Here is a 25,267-nt window from a genome sequence, read left to right as displayed (position 1 = left end):
AAGTGCAAAGTAATGAGCACACTTGCACTATACACCAAGTGGGTTTAGGTGCAAAGTAATGAGCACACTTGCACTATACACCAAGTGGGTTTAGGTGAAAAAATTGAGTTACACTTACCGGTAACGTCCTTTCCAGTAGTCTTTCAGGACAGCCACAACTTGAGAGATAGGCTCCTCCTCTTCCTTAGGAAACACTGCACAGCCTTTAAAATCTCTCCTCCCCCTGCTAGACCTCAGTTTTTATACGAGCACTCCGGTCCGCTGGGGAGACACAAGAACATGTTAGTAATCCATAGTTAACACATCAATATCATACTATGTTCCTGGATTAGAAACCCCTTCTTCCTACTTTTCGGGAGGGTAACTAGGGCTGTCCTGAAAGACTACTGGAAAGGACGTTACCGGTAAGTGTAACTCCATTTTTCCCTATCCGTCTTTCAGGACAGCCACAACTTGAGAGGATAATCGAGTACTTACAATTTAGGGTGGGACCACGGCTTGCAAGACTTTTCTCCCAAAGGCTTGTTCACCTGCTGACACCAAGTCTACTCTATAATGCTTGATGAAAGTGGCGTAGCTGGACCAAGTTGCGGCTTTGCATATTTGATCTGGCGTCGCTCCAGCCCTTTCAGCCTGAGAAGTAGCCACCGCTCGAGTAGAGTGTGCCTTAATTCCTGTAGGGACTTCCCTACCAGTCAAGGAGTAAGCCTGCCCAATAACTAGTCTAAGCCACCTAGCAATTGTGCGCCGAGACGCTTTCTGTCCCTTTCTGGTCCCAGAAAACAAAACGAACAAAGAGTCTGACTTCCTAAAAGCCCGAGTCAGCTCCAAGTACTGTAGGATGCATCTCCTAACATCTAGTGTACTAAACTTAAATTCCCTTTCACCAGAGGGATTGGAACAAAATGAAGGTAACACAACCTCCTGGCTTCTATGAAACTTGGAAGCCACTTTCGGAAGGAAGGCCGGATCGGTTTTAAAAACAACTCGATCCGGAAAAATTACACAAAAAGGAGGACGAATGGACAGGGCTTCCAATTCACTGACCCTCCTGGCAGTAGTCACTGCAACTAAAAAGACTGTTTTAAACGTTAAATCCTTTAACGAACACCTGTCTAAGGGTTCAAAGGGCAACCCTGTTAGCACCTGTAAAACTAGTGATAGATCCCACTTGGGGAAGGGAGGTCCCTGGGAAGGTTTCTGTCTGGACAAAGCCCTAAAGAACCTGATGACCCAAGGATTGGATGCTAGAGGGCTCTCTAGAAACACACTGAGGGCTGAGACCTGGCCTTTAAGGGTACTCACTGACAAGCCTTTATCCGCTCCGCACTGGAGAAACTCTAGAACGGACTTGTGGCTTTGTGTTGGAAAGGAAAATTCCTGGCACCAAGTATTAAAACGAAGCCAAACTTTTCTATAAATAGAACGTGTCTCCTTCTTCCTACTGTTAAGAAGGGTGGCAGTCAGTTTGTCCGAAAAACCTCTGGACCTCAGCAAGGACTCCTCAGTAACCACGCCGCAAGGTTCCACCTGTGTACCTGTGGGCATAGAACTGGACCCTGCGAGAGGAGATCCTCTCGAAGAGGAAGAAAAAGAGGGGGTTCTGTGGTCAGTTGCTTGAGAACCGAAAACCAAGCCCTCTTGGGCCAGTGGGGTGCCACAAGGATAAGTGAGGTGTTCTCCAGCTGAAATTTTCTCAGGACCAGTGGTAGAAGAGCTGGGGGTGGGAAGGCGTAACAAATCCCGAATCGCCAGCTCTGGGATAGGGCATCTATCCCTCTTGCTCCCTCTCCCCTGCCCCGAGAGAAAAACCAATGTGTTTTTGCGTTCTCCCTGGATGCGAAGAGATCTATCTCCGGAGACCCCCATCTCTTGACCAAAAGATGGAAGACCTCCTGATTGAGGGACCACTCGTCTTCCCTCAGTTGACTTCGACTGAGGAAATCCGCTGTACTGTTTTCTATCCCCCTTAGAAAAACTGCTGATAAGGACAGGGTGTTTGTTTCGGCCCAGCGAAAGATTCTTGTTGTTATGGCCGACAGGGCTACACACCTGGTGCCACCCTGTTTGTTCACATAGGCCACGGCCGACGCATTGTCTGACCTCACCTGGACGTGGTGTCCTCGAAGTCTCTCCTGAAAGAAGATGAGAGCTAACCCGATCGCCCTCAGCTCCTTCCAGTTGGAGGAATGTTTCAGCTCTGCCACTTCCCAAACACCCTGTGCTGGAAGTACACCCAGGTGAGCCCCCCAACCTCTGCCGCTGGCGTCTGTGGTGACAACCAGTGGAGACCGGATATGCCATAGACGACCCTGCGACAAATTGGTGATCTTTCTCCACCACCAGAGGGATCTCTTTACCTGACTTGGGACCTGTACCAGGACGTCTAGGTGTTCTGAGCTGTGGTCCCAGATTCTGAGTACAAAGGCCTGCAGGGCCCGAAAGTGAATCCCTGCCCACTGGACTGCCGGTAGAGTGGAAGTTAACAGTCCTAGTGTTGACATCAGGAATCTGATTGAAACCTGATGGCTGCCCTGGAGGGTAGATACCGACTTTTCTAACTTTAGAGCCTTCTCTAATGGAAGGAAGACCCTTAGCAGGGTGGAGTCCAGGGTGTACCCTAAATAAGGAATGCGTTGCGATGGTATTAGACTGGATTTTTCCAGGTTTAACAGCCAACCTAGGTCCATAAGGGTCTTTTTGGTTAGTTCCAGGTCCCTGGATACTTGTTCCGGAGAGGCTGCAAAAAGAAACAGGTCGTCCAGGTACGCTATTATACCCACTCCCTGAAGACGCAGAAAAGCTATTGGTTCCGCCAGGACCTTTGTGAACACGCGGGGTGAGGAGGATAGACCGAATGGCAAGGCCTGGAACTGTAGGTGCACCACCGAAGTTCCCAAGTCTATCGCTAGCCGTAGAAACTCCTGAGACCCCTCTGCAATGGGTACGTGCAGGTACGCGTCCCTGAGGTCCAGGGAGACCATAAAGCAATTCTGTGGTAGGAGGGCCCTTACCGTGAAAATTGACTCCATACGGAATCTTTTGTATGTTACTGACTTGTTCAGCGGTTTCAGGTTTAGGATTAACCTGTACTTGCCAGAGGGTTTCTTTACCACGAAAACGTGGGAGTAAAACCCTCTTTTCTCCTCTCCTTTTGGGACTCTGCAAACAACATTTTGGACCTCCAGATCCCTCAAGGCCCCCACTAGAGCTTCTGCTTTTTCCTTGGCTCTGGGAAGCTGAGTGACCAGGTACCTCTGTGGCGGAAGGGATGAGAACTCTAGGGAATACCCCCTTCTCACTATCGCCAATACGTACCTGTTTGGGGAAAAAGACTCCCATTGTGGGAGGAAGGCCCCCAACCTTCCCCCCACTCTGATCTGGGAGTCATTGTTTTTTGGGGGGCTGGTCAGGTGGGCGAAAAATCGCTCCTCTTCCCCTACCCCTAGGTGTCCAGATCCTTTTTTGAGTCTCTGGTTTCGGGACCCCTGTTTGTCTCTGGGGACGAAACCCTCTCCCTTTTTGTGGAGTTTTACGTTTAAACGGAAAAGATTTTTTCTTATCCGCCGTGCGGTCTAAAACTGACTCCAGGTCGGGACCAAATAGGAGATCTCCTGTAAAGGGAATCCCACATAACTTAGACTTGGACGCAATGTCTCCTGACCAAGTCTTGAGCCAGAGAGCTCTTCTGGCAGAATTAGCCAGGGCTGCTGACCTGGCTGACATGCGGACGGATTCTGCTGAGGCATCCGCAATGTAGGCTACCCCTTTTAAAATTGTGGGGAAGGAAGCCAAAATAGTGTCCTTGTCCGTATCTGCCTCAATATGTTCTTGGATCTTTGAGAGCCAGTGTTCTAAATTACGGGCCACTACTGTAACTGCTAATTCTGGCTTTAAATTGCCAATTATGGATTCCCATGCTTTTTTCAACAACGAGTCCATTCTCTTATCCATAGCATCCGTTAGGTTGCCCATATCCTCAAATGCTAAATCAGTCTTTTTAGAGACTTGTGAAAAGGCCGCATCTAATTTAGGGTTCTTATTCCAAACGGACGTGGAATCTTCCGCAAAGGGAAACCTTCTCTTAAGGGATTGAGAAAAGAAAGGCTTTCTTTCAGGGTCCTGCCACTCCTTCTTAACAGTATCAACCAGAAGTTCGTGCACTGGGAAGACCCTGCCCTTGTGTTCCCCTAGACCTTTGTACATCTGGTCATGGAGACTAAGAGGTTTACTATCCGTGTGAATGCCTAGGGTCGTGTAAATGGCACCTAGCAGTTCCTCAACCTCATCAAGAGATAGCTTATATCTGGAAGACTTCTTGGACTCACTGTCCTGGTCTTCTTCACCTGACTCTGCCTGTGAGTCGGAAGCAACATTCTCCATTAAGGAGTGCTGCCCCTGAGAAGGGCCTGCAAAATCAACTGCTTCCGCTGAAGGATCAGGAGAGGCAGGTGCAGGACCCTGAACATCAGGGTGGGCTGTAACCTGTGTGGGAACCAGGGGGGGTTGCACCCTTTCAAACAAGGTTTTGAAAGAGGAAAAGGTAGAGGCCAGTTCCTTAACTGAAGCAGCTAGACTATCCTCCTGTTCTGCATCCCTTTCCCTAACTAGAGAGTTTATGCAGTCTCTGCACAAAACTTTTGCCCAAGAATCAGGAAGGGAGTCCCTACAGGAAGCACATTTCTTCTTAGAACTATGTGTCCTTCCTGTTTTTTCTTGGCTTTTTTCTAGGCTCTTCTGAAAAATAGAAGACATAAGGACCCACATTTAAAAAAGTTTTTTTTTTATTTTATTTTTTTTAAAAACAACAACATGGTTACAACCCTCTGGGAAGCACTAGACAGACACTACTGCTAGGTGCCCTTGCTGCCTATCCCTCCTCTCCCCCAACCACCAAGGGAAAGTAGAGGAAGGAAAAAAGACACAGTCTAAGGTTTTGGGAAACCCTCCCCAGGAACCCTTACCTTGGACTGGCTCGAGGTAGCGTCCCTAGTCGGGTCCCGATCCGGAGAGGTCACCGACATAGTGGGGTGGTTGCGCTGTGTCTAACTCGTCCCAACGAGTATCCGACACCTCCAGCAGGACGCGTGGGTCTCTTATCAGCGCCGCGACCCGGAACCGGAAGTCGCGGGTCACAGGGAATCCTTTCCGAGGCGCACCGGAAGTGACGTCGTCCGCCACTCGGCCCGCACTTTTTGAAAAAAACAATGTGCGGCCTGTAATCAGGGTGCCCGGAGCTGAGTTCCCCCGCCGCGGTCCTGTGGACACGATAGGGACCCCCCCACAAACCGTCTGTCGCGCTCGACCTGGTTGGGGTGCGTTTTTTTGGCGGTAAGTTTTTCGCCCAATCTCCTTTAGGAAGCCCTTGCCTCCCACATAGGAAAAATAATGGCCACAGTCCCCTGACTGCACTGCCTGGTTCCTTAGCAGTGTCTCCCCACCGGAGGAAACACTAAGAACTGAGGTCTAGCAGGGGGAGGAGAGATTTTAAAGGCTGTGCAGTGTTTCCTAAGGAAGAGGAGGAGCCTATCTCTCAAGTTGTGGCTGTCCTGAAAGACGGATAGGGAAAATAATGAGCACATGTGCACTATACACCAAGTAATGAGCACACTTGTAGTATACACCAAGTGGGTTTAGGTGCAAAGCAATGAGCACACTTGTAGTATACACCAAGTGGGTTTAAGTGCAAAGTAATGAGCACACTTGCACTATACACCAAGTGGGTTTAGGTGCAAAGTAATGAGCACACTTGCAGTATACAACAAATGGGTTTAGGTGCAAAGTAATGAGCACACTTGCAGTATACAACAAATGGGTTTAGGTGCAAAGCAATGAGCACACTTGCAGTATACACCAAGTGGGTTTAGGTGCACTGAGCACACGGGCAATACAACACATGAAAACACTGCAGCTAGCACAATCATCTGCCTGACAGATTAGGAAGAACTAATCTAACTAAACTATACAGTGTATAAATATATGTAGCACCTGGGATGTATATATATCCTCTACACACTGTAAATTTAACGGACTAGCCTGCCTGCTCTATCGAGCTAGAAAAAAAACAAAAAAAAAAAAAAACAATCTCTCTCTCTGAATGGAGGTGATTGATAAGTCCTCTTTTAGATCCGGCACCTCATCCCTGAAAATAGTATTAGGGAATTGTGGAAAATTGAGGGGGATTATAACGGTGCCATTTAAAACAAGTCGTATATAAGAAACAATCAAAGTTGTAGATATAAACATTTTATTAATGGTAGAAAAAAAAAAATCTTATAAAAAATTTGAGATCCAATAAAATTGACAAAAGATGTTACAGATATTCCCGACATGTTTCGGTAAACATTGCCTTCCTCAGGGGTATGAGTCGATCAATACATTATTGTAAATCTAATAGAAAATACATAGAGATATTCGTTTAAAAATGTTATAAACAAATGAATGTAACAAAATATGGCTACAGACTCAAAGAGTAATTGAACAAGCAGCGATCAAGTGTGTGGAAAAATAACCATTGTGAAAGACTGACAGAAACCATACCTACCTCACGCTCAAGCAAAAGAGCCAGATGCAGTGCACTGTAACAGCAGCCAAGGCACCAAACAGACCTTGGTGTGGTTGCAGGGGGCTAGTATTACAAACTAGAGTATAAAAAATTCAGAAAAAAGGAAAAAAGTTAGGGATTGAAAGGACCACAAAATGAAATTTTGTGATATCCTATCCTCTAACAGGACTAACATAGCCTCTAAACATACCTGATATGAATTTAATTAAAGTTTGAAAAAGGAGGGTGCTGAAAAAACTGCCATTGCTGGAGGATTAGCAGTGTAATCAAGGGTTGAATTGTCAAATCCTGTAGCAGCACATAAGACTTGAAAAAGGCAAATGGAAAATAGAGGACCTGAAAAAAAAAAAAAAAAAAAAAAAACACATACAGACCAATTAAAAGAGGTCCTATGTTCTCAAAATTTACAATAAAGTCAACCAAGAGCACACGGTTAAAAAATCATCAAAACAGAAGGAATGAATAAAAGAAAAAAGAAAACATCATTTACCTTTCACCAAACAGTACAACAGTGCAGCACCCAACAGGCTCAGCAGCAACAATGTGCTGAATGAGCCATTTTAAATAGCCCCCCAGCTGGTCAGTGATGAAAACCACTGAACAGCTGCGGACAAAAAGTGGCCAATCGCGCATGCGCCGTCAGCGTGCCTACAATCCCCATAGTGCTGTGCAGCGTGATAGTGCACCGCCGCCCTTCCTCTTCTCTAGCACAGCGGTCAGACACACGTGCACAGCGAGATCTTAAAGGGGGGGCGGAGATGGTTGGGACGGTAAGGACTAGCAAGGCGTGACCAGGGGCGGGCAATGTGTCAATAGACATCATGGCCCTTGGGTGTCCATACAACCACGGATCAGGGAGCCAGGATAGCATCACGAAAAAACGCCGCACAAGGACAGGGCTAGAACCAGACCGCGGGCCAGCAAACGGGAAAATGTCAGTCCAACACAAATGGAACCACACAGCGGTATAGAAGAGATCACTGGATAGTCCCAATCCCTGAGGGAGGAGCCATAGAGGAGACACGCTAATATAATATAATGAAAAAAAGAGCAAAAGCAAGGTTATAACATACTTCAATCTATCAAATGATTTCAATAAAAACATAAATTTCAATTACAACTGACAATACAGTGACATTTAGATACAGTCAGTCAAAGTACATTGATAGTAAATATAGAAAGAGGAATTATCGGTCTTTGTCTCTCAAGGTGCCACATCCAATATATCAGAAGAAAATGGGATCCCCTGACTGGACTTTTAAAAAGGCACAGAATTGTAATGTTACACAAAGTGAACAGTATTTATAGTAGAAAAGGTATATTGTATAACATTTATTTAGAAATATAGAAACAAATTTGATAAAAGCATAAACATGATCTGGAGTGGACACAAATTATTGTACAGTTCGGTTCAAGTGTTACAAAGTTGCGCTATACAGTATGATTCTTCAGATTATCCCTGATATAGCGGCCACTAACTTTGACACCCTTGCGGTGGAGACGAGCGGCCAGGAGATTCACGAGTGGAGAAGCCCACGGTGAGCCCTGGCCACGTGACAACGCAGACCTTCCTGGGCTTGAACCCAGAGTCAAATGCATGCAGGGCAGGCAGTCTACCGCTGAGCTATAATCTCTCCTGCCCTGTGAGACTCACCTCCTGCAAGGGAGCCGAAACACCCCCAAGCACAAATACCAGTCGCCCTGGTCCAGCATCTGTCGACTCCAGTAGTCCACCTGCCGGTATACCTGATGGTAGACCGAAGCCACTGGCGTGGCATTGTCTGGCTGAATCCAGATTGGACAACCTTGCAACCTCCTCGAACAAGAGGAGAAGCATAGCCTGATCGCCCAAATAGGAGGACAATGAACGGTAGACAGGGTCCACAGCACCCAGGTGGCCTGCAACCCAGGCCCGACCCTGGGGAGCTACCGAGATCAGACGAGAGCGGAAACATTCGGGGAGGTGTGGCCGTAGGTCCACGCAAGTCCAGCAACTCAGGGCCGACTGGACCCCCCAGGTGCCCCCGCAACCCGTGAGGCTGGCGTCCGTCGTAAACACCAACCACTGGAAGGAAGAAACAACTTCCCGGACCGAAGAGTCAGGGATCTCCGTCACCAACTCAGATAAACTCTGGCTAGGTGGCACACCTGAATCTGATGGATTTTAGAGACAAGAGATTTTTACCACCTGGACAGTATTCCCCTGGAAAGCCCGAGTGTGGAACCGGGCATACAGTACCGCCTCGAAGGAGGCTACCCACAGGCCCCGGACCTGCATGTACCCGGAGAGGAGACCGATAGCGTGATGACATTACCTTCACCGCAGACTAAAGAGTCTGCAATTTCTCCAGGGGAAGAAGGACCTTCGCCACTGAGGACCCCGGATCAACCCTAGATACTCCACCGTAGAGTCGGAACCAGAACCGGCTCCAAATGTTTAGCACACACCCGAAACTTTGAAAGGTTTGTATATCTATAAAACACATCCACTAGGTCTGAGACAGAAGCTACTCTCAGAAGAAGGTCGTCCAAGTAGCCCACGAGGGAAAGCCTCGCTGTCCCAACATAGTTAGTATAAATGCAAGCTCCTAGGTGAAAACCCTTGGTGCTGATGCCAGATCAAAAAGGGAGGGCCACAGAAGCCCTCTCCCATCACGAAGCACAGAAAATTCTGTGACATGTGCAAAACAGGACATGCATGTATGCGTCCCTGCGGATCTACTCAACGTTCACAATGGTATTCAGGGCCAGAGGCCTATAGAAAACCCCAAACCTCCCATCCTGCAGGAAAGGTAAAATTACCCCGCAGCTTAGCAAGTCCCACACTGCCCAAGGCAGACCGACGAGCCGGGAGAGGAAGACACGAGGAAGGAACTCTGTTCTGTGGATAGAAGTAAACCCTATCTAGTACTCTGAAGAGACCACCTCGCAGACCCACTTGTCAGAGAGCAGGGAGGTTCCCTGAATTGTGAACCTGTAAGCCGCCCCCCCCACCTAGAGCAGGAAGGGAAGGCTACATACATTGGTGTGGTTTGTGTGCCAGCCTGAGCGGCTTACGCACCCAGGGACGGATTAGTCCCCCAGCTGAGCCTTTGTCGGCCTGGGAGGGTTTCCCTTTAATAATACATAATATACATACACACTATGTGTATGTATGTGTAGGCACACATGTCTTTGGAGGGTGGGAGGAAACCAGAGTACCCGGAGGAAACCCACACAGACACAGGGAGCGACAATGCAAGCTCCAGGCAGATTGGTGTCAGTGTCCGGAATCGAATCAATCACTCTCTTGCTGCCAAGTAATGGAGGTAACCACTACACCACTGTGCGCATAAAACCATCTCTGAAACAGAAGCCCTGAATAACCAGGGCGCAGCATTCAATGAAGCATCACAGACCTATACGAGGCCCTGGACCAGCAGGTCCGCTAGCCTAGCAACTTCGGGAGAAAGTCGGTGCTCCTCCACTGTCTGGTGCACAATGCTCACTCCGTGAGTGACCGAGACCCCAGAGTAGTGGCCACAATAGGCCGCAAGTCAAATCCCAGCATGGTAAACATGGAAGGGGCCAGTGCTTCGGATCTTCTAACAGTCAGATCCATACAAGTGGGGACTCCCGCAATAGGGAGAGTGGTCACCTATACATGAAACCCGGAGGGTCCACCTCCGGAGAAAAAGCCCACCTCTTGAAAGGGCTCTCCTCAAAGGGGCACTGAACCGCCCGACGGTGAGGGACTACAAAAACCCTCAGCGGCTTTTCTCATTCCGCATGAGGAAAAATGGTCGACCGCAATGTAAGCTGCACATGGTGCGGCTACGACAAAATGGGAGTTATCAATGTAATTAAAAACCTCCCAAAAAATGGCGCCAGAGCCGGCCAAATGGGGGCAAAACACAGCATTTAAACAGGGAAAGCCTCCTAGGGCTTTTACAGTGAAAACCCCCACAGGAAAGTACCCAGTACAAACAATAAAAAATGCCAGATAACAGTCCCCTCAGGAATGCCCCCCCGGACAGCAATCTTTAGTAATGCAGCAGAGGGAAAGGAGCAGGGAAGGGAGGAGAAGAGGACCCCCGAACCCCAGGAATGCCCAGCCGTACCAACCCACCGAAGCGGGAGGGACTGTACTTACCCGTCCGAGCGAGGACTCGCTGACGCATTCCTGACAGAACTACAACCGCAATGGAGGTAGCTGTCGGCCCGGTCCACTGTGAGTGAGACAACACCACAGCCCAGTCATATGTGGACCTCGAAGCAAAGCTCGCCGACCACCCCAGGAGTCATGGGTTATGGCGTGGCAGACCCAGCCTCTTTGCAAAGGTGTGCTCATGCTTGCTGGTCGGACTGAGTAGACTACAAGGATCTATATTATCCAGCCTGTCTCTCAGCCGACGGTTGAAAGAAGATTCTTCAAGAAAAGGTAAAATAAAACAAAAATAAAATAACATTTCTTCTCAGGGCACTGGGCCCAAAGGGAGCCATACGTCCTCCTTGCTAGGCAGAACGAAACTGAGGCTGCATGCTGCAGTGAGGAGGGTTATGTCTGGAGGGACCGCCCCCTGGGCGGGGTTGTTCAACTCAGATCATTTAAATACATGTTACATTAACAAACATGTTTCTGCCTAGTCCTCTCCTGTACACAGGGAACATAAAGCACTTGTCAAGATTTAAGGAGCTGTGTCCGTCCATGGACGATAAGAGAAATATACCTTTAAGAAGCATGGGCTGAAGTGACGTTTTGACGTTGCTTCCACCCTGCTATGCTATGGAGACGGGTGGGAGCCATCTTTCCCTCACTCGTATCCCAGCTGAGCAGGAGACAGGACCCGATCGCCTCCGCCGACGGCTCCGATAAGCGACGGAGGGCGCGGGAGAGTGGCCCTCTCCCACCGCCGATAATGGCGATCTTGCGGCGAATCTGCCGCGGAGACCACCGTTATCGTTTAAAGGACCGCTCACGGGAAAGATGGGATATCTGGGTTGTGGCAGCAGCTGCTGCCGTTACCGAGATATCCATCTTTAAAATAATGACGTATATATACACGTGAGCGGGTCCTTAAAGCGGAGTTCCACCCTATTTTACAACATTATCTCATTCAATCTAAAACTGCCTAGTTACATAGGTTTGGCATGTATTTTTCTGTTATTTTAAACACTCACGGTGCTACTGTATGCAGTTTATATCTCCCGCCGTGGCGGATAGCTGGCTCGCCGCATTATCCAGCTCAGGTCAGCTCTGCTAAGCCTCCTGGGAGAGTTTGTCATCGATCCCAGGAGGTCCTGAGCCGTAGCATCGCGTGATTTTGAAACCGGAAATGACGCAATGCATGGCGACGCCCGGCGCCATTTTAACAGTGGGAAGCTGGCTTTGTTTGGCAGTAATGCAAGGAGCAGCCCAGCAAAGCGATCATCATCTAAAAGGACTGTCACCGAAATTCATGTATACTTGCGGTACGCCATTTGCAGGTAAGCAATCAAATAATGCTAAAGTAATATTAATTGGAAATAGTTTTATATTATCTCATTAATTGTATTATTGTTTTTTAAAATCTCTCTCTCTCTAATGTTTGTATCTATCTCTCACTCATATTTTATGAATATACACACACAATAAATTTCAATGTTTGTGTATATATGTCTATATAAAAATATATGTATAGTCACGCACATATAATGCAAAAAAAAAGTGTGTGTGTGTAATATATATATATATATATATATATATATATATATATATATATATATATATATATATATATATATATATATATATATATATATATATATATATATATATATATATTCATACATACATACCGTGTTTCCCCGAAAATAAGACGTACTCCGAAAATAAGCCGTAGCGGGATTTCGACGCAAGATCGAAATATAAGACACCCCTCCGAAAATAAGACGTAGTGATGGCGTGTCGAATCCCCGATAATAGGACGTAGCGATGGCGTGTCGAATCCCCCGAAAATAAGACGTAGCAATGGGCGTGTCGTATGCGGCGCGGAGCGGTAAACAACACGTGATACGGTAGTACTGTACTGGTGCGGAGCTCAGAGCTGTAAAGAAGTGAGGAGAAGCTCTGTACCACCTCTCTCACCCCACACAAACACCAGGGGATAGGGGGAAAAGCTGCTACTGAGCCCAAAGAGATCACCCCAGCTCCACTGTGCTCCACTCTCAGTCTACAGGTGGACAGAGGAAATTCCAAGAAGCGCAAGTGTGGTTCAGGTAGGCAACCTTTATTTTCTGAGCTGGAAGACATGATTAGTGAATGGGTTGCTGACAGGAGAGCAAAGGCTTTGGTTGTGCGCAGGGCTGATATTCAAACATTTGCCCGTGAAATGGCACCACAATTCGACATATAAGACACCCCCCGAAAATAAGCCATAGTGTGATTTTTTGAGGGAAAAAAAATATATAAGACGGTGTCTTATTTTCGGGGAAACACGGTACATACTGGCAATTGTATTATGTAAAGCTTTCATAGCACAGTTTTTCGTGCAGAAATGGAAGGAGCCATCAGAAAATGGCGACAGTGTAGCTATAAAGGGATGGACATGGTCAGCAACAATACTCAGGTAGGCCGTGGAGTTTTTACGATACTCATTTGCTAATAAGGGACCCAAAGTGTGTAAATAAATTATCCCCCACACCATTAGATCCCCACCACAAGTCTGAACCGGTGATACAACACTATGGATTCATGCTTTCATTTCTTGGATGCACCGTAAATGAGACTCCTCAGACCAGTAAACATATATAAACGTATATTGTCAAATAGTAAATGTAAATGTACATGCAGGGCAATGGATGCATGGTTAATTTTTTTTTTTCCGGTAAGCATCTAAATTAGATCTGAAGTCTCTAGTAGTCTTCAAGAAACGGTGGCCATGGGGCAGAGAGCACTGTGCTAAAAGTCTAGCCACTTGTGTGACATTAGCACATTTATAATTGATATTGTGACACTGTTTCTCATCCTGTTAAATCATGGGAAAAGGGTCATGTGACATTTTGTGGGAGTCCTAACACCAAATTGTCCTTGCTGAGAAGCAAAACCAGGATCAGGGGGGGGGGGGGGGTGTTGGGGGCTTGGCCTTCGGGGGATGCATTGTAGCCATCACATTGATGGGGTAAGTGCGGGACTGGCAGGCAGCCAACGGGTGAGCAAAGCAGAGATTGAACGATGGTGTTTTGGTGGGGTGATTTTTCTACATATTTTTTGAACACCCCAACCCCCAAAAATATTTTGAGTAAAAGCCCTGTGAATATTCACTCAATTTTAATACACTTATCTATATCCCATAGAGAAAGTTCTTCATGCAAATAGTTGTAAATAATGATTTTTTTTAAATTATCCATCCATCCCATCTAACACCATAACACATGAGCCATTTTTCTTCAATAATATGAGATAGATAGATAGATAGATAGATAGATAGATAGATAGATAGATAGATAGATAGATAGATAGATAGATAGATAGATAGATAGATAGATAGATAGATAGATAGATAGATAGATAGATAGACACACACACACACACACACACACACACACATATAACAAGATAAATATATAACAATAAGTCCCCTTTCACACTGGGGCGTTTTTCGAGCGTTTTTCAATCGTTATTACAGCATTATTCGAGCAAAGATCTCATTTGCAATCCCAATGTGCTGATAAAACACCACTAAGATCCTCACGTTTTAGGATATTTTTAAAGCTCTTAGCTTTAGCAGCAGATGTCTGTGTAGAATAAGATTCCTTTTACATACTGAGGGGAGGAGATGAGGAGATGAGGAGATGTTTACATAGATAGGGGGTGGCAACTTCCTGTGAGACTGGAGAGGAATTGAAAAATGAAACTGAAAGATAATACACTGCCTGTGCAGCACTGAGCATGTCCGAAATCTGCAAGGCTGAAATCCAGGAAGTCATACAGTCTGGCTTCATGATTCCCACACTTAAGATGGCCCCAGTCAATTTCTGTTTTATAAAGTGTCTAAATGCTGTAACAACCTAACAAAACGGACCTTAGTTTACAGACTAACTGTAGTAGAATACATTAAGCTTGTGTATTACAGGGGTTTTTATATTTAAAAAGTTTTTATATTTAAAATTGTGGCCGGAACTCCGCTTTAAGTGGTTAAAAATGTTACATTTAAAACGAAAAAATAATATTTTCAGTAATAATGGCTTTTATTAATTACTACTTTCATGTTTCATAGACATGAAAAATGTGGCAATAATATTGCCACATTTTTCATGTCTATGAAACATGAAAATAGGTTTAATTGAGCAACATTTTTTTTTTTCTGCAGGGTCAAGCTGCAGAGCCAACAGGAGCAAACTTGGACACGTCTCCTCCACAAAAGAAGTCGGCGATGGCAGAGCTTTTTGGAGAGACCTTTGCCAGCAAAGATAACATGACTCCTGCTGACATCAAAGAGGAGGTGGCATCATTGCAGCAAAATTGGGTGCGATTTTCATTGTGCTGAATACTGGCTGTGACTTAAAGGGACATTGTGTCACTTACTACTGAACCCCTGCACTCTGAGTCCATAGGTTGGGAGTAGGCGATGTAGAGGTTAGTAGTAGTAAGTGACACAAACATATAAAAAAAATATAAAAATCCTATTATTTATATCATTTTTAAACAGCTTACCTGTAAAATCCTTTTCTTGGAGTACATCACGGGACACAGAGAAGCATAGTAATTACCATGTGGGTTATATATCCTACCTTCAGGTGCTGGACACTGGTGTAATCAATTAAGCAGGAAGTTCCCTCCCTATATAACCCCTCCCATACTGGGAGTACCTCAGTTTTTGTAGCAAAGCAATAAGTGTCCCAATATCCCCAAACAAGAGGGGCGGGAGCTCTGTGTCCCGTGATGTACTCCAAGAAAAGGATTTTACAGGTAAGCTGTTATAAAAAATCCTATTTTCTTTATTGTACATCACGGGACACAGAGAAGCATAGTAATTACTATGTGGGATGTCCAAAAGCAATGCCTACTGAGGGGAGGAAGACACCAACAACGCAGACCACCAACAGATGAGAGGATCTATAATGCTGCCTGCAGCATATCGCGCAAAAAAGCTGCGTCCTCCTGCTGTCTTATGTTCACCCGATAGGAATTAGTGAACGTAAGCACAGACGACCAAGTTGCGGCCCTGCAAATCTGAGTTATAAAGGCTTGGTAATGCATCGAGGAAAGCGATTACTATCTTGGTAGGGAGCCCCCCAACAAAAGCCAGGGGGAATCCCACTCTCTAAACCACAAGCCTGAATAATAACCTGATGAATCTACATTGAAAACAGTTGAATTAGACGTTGCCTGACCTTTCCTGGGGCCTTCTGGCAGCGCAAACCTCTCAGTTTTCCGTATCCGAGCTGCTTCAGCTAGGGCTTAACCCTTCCTACTCCAACGAGAGGGAGAGAGAGACCATCTTAATAGCTGATCTGAATACTGCCTGCCCATATCTAGGGTCTTCTGGCAGTACCATAAAAAAGTCATCTTTCTATATCTGAAAACCTTCAGAAAGATTGTTAACTGCTCTCATCTCTATTGAGAGAAAAGCAATAACCTTCCTTCCGCGGACCAAGGGTTTGAAAAAAAGGAAGGCAAATATATCTTGGATTCAAAGAACACTAGATCCTACTAGTAACTAAGGTTGGGTGAGGATTTAACATCACCCTTCTTGTGCAAATAATTAAGTATGGCTCTATACAAAGAAAGTTCCCAATACTTTCTTGCAGATGCAACCGCAACCAAGAACACCAATTCCTTCTTTAGAAGAATTAAGGGAGTATGGCGCATCAGCCCAAGATGCTGACCCTGTAAGCCGACACACCTAGATCCAATCTTCCGAGCCTAAGGGCGACCTAACTGGCGGACTTATACCCGTCACCCCTTGTACAACGGCCCGGATCAAGAGTGTGACACAAGCGACCCTTGAAATATTGACAAGGCCGAGATCGGATCATTGATGGAACTTAAGGCTAGCTCCATCTCCTTACCACTGTAGGAAGGCAAGAATCTTACTTGAGACATACTACCAAGGATGCCACCCCTTGGTTTCACACCAGGAACATGGGCCTTCCAGATCCTAGGATATCTGGTCCTGGAGGCCAGCTCTCCTGTATGAATCAAGGTAGTTGCTGCTGATTCTGAAAACCCCGATCCTCAAGAATGCGGGCTAACAGCCAGACAATTAATACCCCTGTATGCAAGACAGGATGTAACCCTGCGAAGCAGGCCTGGACAAGCCATAAGGAGTCCTAGTTCCCATACGATCACTTCTGCTGTGCCTGCACAGTTAGGCCAGCTTCCGTTCTTCTGATGTAGCATGGAAGCCACGAAAGTTGAGGCCCTGGGGGGAGAAAACACCTAACCAGCGACGACTGGTCCCCCAGGATCCTAACACATCTGTTCCGCATGCGGGTGGATCATTTGTCCTTGACACAAAGTTGTTCAATTTCTTGTTGAACCTGGACGCCAACACCCCTTATGTACAGGGTACCGTTTGTGACACTTGGCCAAAAACAAGTTGGGGTGTAGAGGTTAAGCCCCCGGACATAATCGTAGACGGCTCTAGCAAATCGCTTGCCAATCTAGCATTCCATGAATTGACGATTGTCAATAGGCAAGGCACAAGCTCCTCCCTGGTAAATAAGAAAAAACACCAGAGAGGCACTGTCAGATTGTATTCAGACAGAGCAACCCTGTAACTTAAACGTTCAGGCCCTTAAGCCAGATGTTCCATCCGCAGCTCAAGAAGGCTGACAGATAAAGCTCCCTTGGAGCATGACCACCTTCCCTGTGCCGTGGTCTCTTCCAGGCCTGGATACTATCCCTAGAGGCCAGCCCTCGCAACCTGCTCCCAGGTAACGGGTATGAAGGATCTTCCCTTCTGTCAATCATTTAGTTAAAAACCCTCAACTGAAATTCCAGCATATCCCTGGAATCAGACTCCTAGGATAATGCTAGGTTAGGATCCACTTGTTCCAGGCCGACCGAACAATGTCTATCAGCCTTGATTAAAACTGAGCATAGGGAACTGTCTCTGAATGAAGCCAGCATATTCCCACTAGACTGGGATCCTAAACCAGGAGTTCCAGATACATAATCATGCTGGACTCCAAGGCCCAACCATGCTACTGACTGATCTGTCAGCAGGAGTTTGCCATTACTGCTATACCCTGGGCCCTTAGGTAGAGGCGGGCCCTTGCAGCCTCGTAAATAAACACACCTGCAAATGGCTCCTCATATGTGCATGTGGCCAGTTTTTAAAAGCCACATGCCTCTATGGAAGCGTGTGTACATGAAAATATGAAATCATGCAAATATGTTTTTGGCAAAAACATAAAAGGGGGCATGTTGCATACATGTATACATATAGCATGTGAGCTATGAATAAGCATTTTGCAACCAAGTATGCGCTATGAACATGTTATGCAGCATTGCACAACATGCACCCCTGCAGACCCGAATTCCTATGCAAGGCCAAGGAATCCTGTATAATTAAGGAAAACTTAATTATCATGCCTCATAACTCAAAATGTAGGCAAACATGTATCCTTATGCGATTCAGCAATTTTCATGCGATCCAACATCTATGCATTTTAAGCACTCCTGTGCGGACAAGTACCCTTGTGTGACCAAGGATTCTTGTATGATCGAGCACCCCTGTGCGATCCAGCATCTTTATGCACTTAAGCATTTTAATGCGACTTTTAGCATTTCTGCGGCTCTCTGTGTGACCAACATGCCTGAGTGATCCAGGACTCGGGTGATCAGATAACCCTGTGTGATCCCGCATCTTTAAGCATTCCAGCATCTTCATGCGATTCCAGGCATTCCTGTGGAAACAAGCATCTCTGTGTGACCATTTATCCATGGGTAATCAAGGACTCGGGTTATCAAGTAACCATGTTTGATTTCGCATCTCTATGCACTCCCGCATCTTTATGCGATTTTAGGCATTCGTGTGGAAACAAGCCTCCTTGTGTGACCAAATATCCTTGGGTAATCAAGGACTCGGGTTATCAAGTAACCATGTTTGATCCCGCATCCTTATGCTGGGGGATCTTTATGTGATTTTAGGCATTCCTGTGGAAACAAGCATCTCTGTATGACCAAATATCCCTGGGTAATCCAGGACCCAGGTTATCAAGTAATCATGTGTGATTTTGCATCTTTATGCACTTAAGCATTTTTTTATGTGATTTTAGGCATTCCTGTGGAAACAAGCCTCTCCGTGTGATCAGATATCCTTGGATAATCAGGGACTGGAGTCATCAGGTAACCATGTGTGACCCCGCATCTTTATGCACTTAAGCATTTTTATGCCATTTTTAGGCATCCCTGTGGAAATAAGCCTCTTTGTGTGAACCAATATCCTTGGATAATCAAGGACTAACAGGTAACCATGTGAAATCCCGCATCTTTATGCACTTAAGCATTGTATGCGATTTTAGGCACTTTGCTGTGATTAAACACCCTTATGTGACCATGTAACATCATACAAACAAAAAAACATGTATATTTATGTGATTAACAATAAAACATGCTTTGTTACCTGTTTTTACCCCACATGCATTTTGACTTCCAAACTCATGTATATCATGCAAACATGCGGACTGGTAAAGAGGCAGTTATGCTCTGCAGATTTGCGATTTCGCCAACCTGCAACATTAGCCGTGTGCACAGCAGCAACTGTGCACCCCCCCGTTGTGCATTCGGTTAGCCTGAAGCCAACACCAGGATTTAGGCTGAGGGAATTTATATGCTGCTTGAATCTCTGAAAAGACTGCATCTGCAACCGAGCCTGTGGGGCTTCCGATAAATTTCCCCTCATTAAACCGACACCTGCTATTGTTCTCTGATAGTGCACCTTCATCCTCAGGTCTTTCAATCCCCTGGTTTGTGGATTTAGAGCAGGGAAAGGGACACACCCTGTTTTCTGCTTGTGAGGCTGTGAATAGAACAGTTAACCTCTTATAGACCCCATAGGTGCAATGCAACAAAACATATGCAGAGAGACTTCACTGTTGGGGTAGGCTACAATCACCTGACAGGGCTGGTCGCTCATTGTGTGAGCTTTCTCTAAAGCCAAAAGCATAGGAACTTAACCCTGGTGCATCCTTAGTCTAGCAATAATGCCTGCTAATCTGCACAGCCAGCTGCTGAGTAGGTGTCTTAGATAAAACTGTATTCAACATCCACAAGGTGTATTATGTGCCCAGGCTACTGTGTCCCCCTGGTTTTACCGAGCTCTGACGTCTGGGCCTTTAGAAGAGGCCGCCCTGCGTCTGCCACATCGCCCCCCCTGCCCACAAAATACGCGCGCGTAGGGAATGGTGAAGGCGGGGGGAAGAGAGGGATCCCCCAAGGAGCCGGACTATGAGGGACCCCCCCCCCCATCATGGCGGAGCCTGAAACAGAGGAAGTAAGCCGCACCATAAATCAGCTAACCTTGAGCTTCCGTTCTGGAAAGCATGGTAAGTGAAACACCAGGCATGCCCTTCTTATTGGCTTTAGTAGTGGAGAACAGATAAGACATGCAGCTACTCCTGGCCATCCAGCCCTCTCCAGGGGAGACTTATGGGTACTATAGCCATCCTGTCTTAAAAGACATAGTGGACTCTTTGCTCAGGCACACCTGCATTATAGGCAAGACCCAATAGCCCCCACAGGAGAGGACTAGGACCAGTTCGGGGAGGTATATGGGTGCTAGAGCCATCCTGTCTACAAAGACATAGTGGTTAAGTTGCCCATGCATAACAGCATTATACAGGCCACCCCATAGACCCCGAAAAAAATTGAAGGACCTACTGTCGGACCAAGTCCCGTAGGCACCTTTACTTACCTCTCCACGCTGCAGGGTGTTGCTTTAAGCAAGAGGCCCAATCTTCACCCCTCACCGTGGGTTTTGTCAAAGACCTTCAGGGACCGGGGTCCATGGGCAGGAACACCACACCCCTGGACCCATATCGCACCCTGTCAGTAAACTTTTGGTATTAGGAAATCGACCAAAGTACTGAATAATCAGGATCCAGCCCTCAAAAGAGGAGCATTACAGGCCAAACCCCGTTCTTCTCAACCGGGGCCCGGGTACCGTCCACTTTGGCTCAGAAGCACTTTGGACGGATCCGGATTTAATGGAGGCTTTTTACATCCAATATGGATCCCTCCAGTGGAGCTCCTAAGAGCACATGTTCATTCGTGACCAACACCTTCAGACACTGATGAAAAAAAACTGAGGTACTCCCAGTATGGGAGGGGTTATATAGGGAGGAAACTTCCTGCTTAATTGATTACACCAGTGTCCAGCACCTGAAGGTAGGATATATAACCCACATAGTAATTACTATGCTTCTCTGTGTCCCGTGATGTACGATAAAGAAAATTTCTCTATTCAGCAGTTCCCAGAAGATCAACAGTAATTCCACAAACTGTCACCCGATTGGTAGTGGCAACCAAACAAGTCATCCTCCTCCAGATGGTGGCAGGGCTAGCAGGACGACTCCTCCTGGAAACAGGGACCACCCCTCAGAACTGCACCCAATCTCTTCCCCATCACAAAAGCGGGTGATCGCAGCTACAAAAAGTTAGATAACCAGTTTCCCATTGTTTACAATTTGTGGGGGCACAGTGCCTTCACCCCAGTGCAGGTGCGGCATGGGGAATTGTGATATTGGAATGCATTAGCGCAGGGCTCGACAAATCCCGGGCGCCAGGTCGCCATGGCGACTAGAAATAGGGTAAAAAAATAAAAATAAATTTTGTGTGAGCTGTCGCCATCTGGTGATGAGCCGTTGGTATTACAAGTTATTACCACCAGATGTGTAAGCTGGCGCCATCTGGTGGTGGCCGTTGGTATTACAAGTTAAGCATTACACGTTAAACAGCAATTCTAATGTAATTTTTCACTATTTTGACTGCCATCTTCTTCCCTCTAATTAGAACCCCCAAACATTATATATATTTTTTATCCTAACACCCTAGAGAATAAAATGGCGATCGTTGCAATACTTTGTCACGCCGTATTTGCGCAGCGGTCTTACAAGCGTACTTTTTTGGGAAAAAATTACACTTTTTTTAATAAAAAAATAAGACAACAGTAAAGTTATCCCCATTTTTTATATTGTGAAAGATAATAACGCCAAGTAAATTGATACCCAACATGTCATGCTTCAAAATTACGTGCGCTCGTGGAATGGCGACAAACTTTTACCCTTTAAAATCTCCATAGGCGACATTTAAAAAATTCTACAGATTGCATGTTTTGAGTTACAGAGGAGGTCTAGGGCTAGAATTATTGCTCTCGCTCTACCAATCGCGGCGATACCTCACATGTGTGGTTTGAACACCGTTTACATATGCGGTCGCTGCTCACATATGTGTTCGCTTCTGCGTGCAAGCTCGTCGGGACGGGACGCGTTTTCTGGCTCCTAACTTTTTTAGCTGGCTCCTAGATTCCAAGCAAATTTGTCAACCCCTGCATTAGCGTCTCACCAAATGAGGCTTCACATGCCGCTTGAGGCACCAGTGCCTACCCATGTAGTAGACCAAGGTTTGTGTATGGAAGGGCACCGAACCTCAGGGACAGATTGTTGCATAATATACCAGATCCCCTAAAGAAGTTGGGAACATTCCTAGATCACAAAGGGTTTTACACATGTAGGTGCAAACCGTGTAGGACAGCAAGAAATAGGAAAATTATGATTATACAATCCAACATGACTTAAACAGTACCCAATTAAAAAAAAGTACCCAATTAAAAAAAAAACAAAAAAAAAAAAACACTGAGGCCAATGGTTCCCGCTGCTGTGTCTCAGGCAATGAAGAGGCAGAGACCCAAGACAGCAGTTGCTCTCGTGCACATTGCTGGATAGGGCAAGTATTGGGAGGGCTGGGGGTAGCTGCATCATGAAGTTTTTTTACCTTCATGTATAGAAGGTAAAAAAAAAAAAAAAAAAAAAAAAAAAACACCACAGCCTTTACAACCACTTTAATCTCCTCATACTGAAAGGCTTCTTCACAATAAGAGCTCTGAAAATTTTGAATAGACTTTCTCAAGAACTAACTCTGATCAAATCCGTAGATAAAAAAAAAAAAAAAAAAGAAGAAGAAAACCCAAAAAACACACACAAAGCATGTATTCCCAATTGCAAAAAATATAACTAGAAATTAACACTTTAAAAGGGAATAATACGAGCGATTGTTGATCCAAGCAATGGCTGATTGTCTTTAGGGGACCAAGTAACTTAACTGCATATACCAGATGAAGACTTACTAATGCTTTTTACAAAGGGCAGAATTAGGTCTCTTGAGTTTATATCTACTAATATAAGAGGGGTATTTTGCCATCTTTAGAAAATGCAACTCGACATTGCAGGCTATTATTGAGTCTGATGTAACAGAACATCCAGATCCTTCTCGACCATCGACTACCCCAATTTTATCCCTCCCTGAAAGTATGATGCTTGCATTGTGTTTAGCCTCCAAATGCATAACCAACAATAAACCTCATTTGACTCATTTGGAACAGTACACTAAGGTCTGCTTCTAAGTTGAAGACTTCCTGTAATTGGTATTTGCGCAGCGGTCTTTCAAACGCAATTTTTTGGGAAAAAATACACTTTAATGAATATAAAAATAAACTAACAAAAAAAAACAGTAAAGTTAGTCCATTTTTTTCGTCCAAAAGTTTTAAATACCTGTTTTTGTGTATTTAATATTTAAGATATAGTTTTTTTTTTTAATCTAAAACTATACATACAATCTAAATTATACATACAATGCACTGATTGGAGGTTAGTTGTGTTTAATAAATGTTTACATTTCAGAAATCTTATTACTTAAGGCTGCTTTCACACTGGGGCGGGCGTTGACGGTAAAAACGCCGCTAGTTTTAGCGGCGCTATTCGGCCGCTAGCGGGGCGCTTTTAACCCAGCTAGCGGCCGATGAAGGAGTTAAATGCACCCATGTAGTGCTGCTGCTGAATCGCTTTACAGGCACTTTGGCAGAGGTACCCATTCATTTCAATGGGCAGGAGTGATGGAGGAGCGGCATACACCACTCCAAAGATGCTGCTTGCAGGACTTTTTTGGTGTTTTTTTAACGTCCTGCCAGAGCATCACCTCAGTGTGAAAGCACTCGGGGAGCCATTTTTTTCAGGCACTATTTTTAGGCCAAAAGCGCCTGAAAAAACGCTGCAATTTCTAAATATCAGCATCGGCCAGAGAAAAACCCATATCGGTCGACCTTTAGACTTTATCACAATTAGGTGTGCGTGGAGAAAAGTGACAAACAGTTTCACAGATTTTGACAACTGCAGTCTTTTGTGACTCCATGTTGACTATTGCTTATTTTTATTTTTTTGCAAAAACATTTTTTTCTTATCAAACTCTGGAGTTCCTGACTATAGCTTAAACTAACGGTTATATAGGGGATGGCCATGCAGCCTTCTATTTTTGCCAATTTCCAAACACCTGAAGGAAGCTGTATATAACCCATGGTTTAAGACTAAAGATTTGGTGTCCTGTACGACTTTAGAATAGGTGGTTGCTAATGGCAATAATGTTATTCATGCACTTTTTACAAGGTTAATTGTGTTGTAATCCACACAAACTAATTGACGATAAAGAGGAGGTCCAGCCCCCACCAAAAAATGAAAAAAGTCAGCAGCTACAAATGCAATAGCTCCTGACTTTTAATATTAGGACACTTGCATGTCCAGGGATCCCATGATGTAGGCACCCCAGCCGATTTTCCGATGGGCTCTCGGGTGCTGCCACCGCCATTTGTGGTAAGGTAAACCGGCGTTCCCTACTGCGCATTCGCGAAACATGCTGCGCTTTCTAACTGGCCAGGTGGCGGAGGAAAAAAAGGTGCCAAATGTGGCACTGGAGGTGGGGGAAGGATGCAATAAAGCGGAGGTTCCCCTTTTGGGTGAAGTTCCGCTTTAAGTCTTGAAGTGGTTGTAAACCCTTTACATATACTCAGTGAAGTAACTAGCCTCAGGTGATACAGAGATTTAAAAAATCTTCCTACATGAGTTGTGCCTGTTTTTCGGTTTAAAAAAGTCTTCTCTTCTCTACTACCGTTCAAAGTCCACAATTTATAAAGCGTGTCTTGAGTGGTCAGAAGAAAAAGGGGGCAGAGAGCTGAAATTACACTGCAGAGCTGAATGAGGAGTGCTGGTTAGAGGGAAGGAACACACCCCCCCCCCATCACATAGGAACAGAGCTGAGGGTAGCCATCAGCTGTAGCTCCCTCCCCGTCACCTCTGTGTCAGGAAAACTTGTCAGAAGAGATTTATACTGCAAGCAGGGGAACGAAGCAGCAGACAGAAATGACACTTAGTGCTCTTAATTGAGAAAAGTACACACTATAGGAGGGATACACTTTTTTATATTTCTGAGGTTTACAACCACTTTGAGCAGTACCATTGGGAGGCATATTTATAAAAGCAAAGAATCTGATGACACTTGCTAAACATTCATTCATCAGTAAATGTTGCTAACATTCATGCCCCTGTGCTGTGCTCCTTGCTATGTGCATCAATATACAATAGAACAACAAGAACATATTTTGCGACAACAACCAATCATATGTCAAAAACAAACTGCCATTTTGCAAAGCAGCTTTAAAATCAATGTTAGTTAAAGAACAATAGGTG

The 25,267-nt window shown here is 45.4% G+C and overlaps 2 protein-coding genes across 2 annotated transcripts in view; both read right to left on the bottom strand.

The window, feature by feature from the left end:
* Window positions 1–25,267, bottom strand: part of MBOAT7 (membrane bound O-acyltransferase domain containing 7) — a 631,660-nt gene that overhangs the window by 592,486 nt on the left and 13,907 nt on the right.
* LOC120916554 lies at window positions 222–4,488 on the bottom strand. Its single transcript, XM_040327597.1, has 2 exons — window positions 478–4,488; window positions 222–261 (listed from the first exon to the last, which is right to left on the bottom strand). The coding sequence occupies exon 1, from the start codon at window positions 3,340–3,342 to the stop codon at window positions 481–483; it is 2,862 nt and encodes a 953-aa protein (XP_040183531.1). The 5' UTR covers window positions 3,343–4,488; the 3' UTR covers window positions 222–261; window positions 478–480.

Source organism: Rana temporaria, chromosome 10 (assembly GCF_905171775.1).
Source record: "Rana temporaria chromosome 10, aRanTem1.1, whole genome shotgun sequence".
NCBI classification, from domain to species: domain Eukaryota; kingdom Metazoa; phylum Chordata; class Amphibia; order Anura; family Ranidae; genus Rana; species Rana temporaria.
Note: the sequence above shows the minus strand (reverse complement) of the source record. Positions and strands in the feature narration are given on the sequence as shown.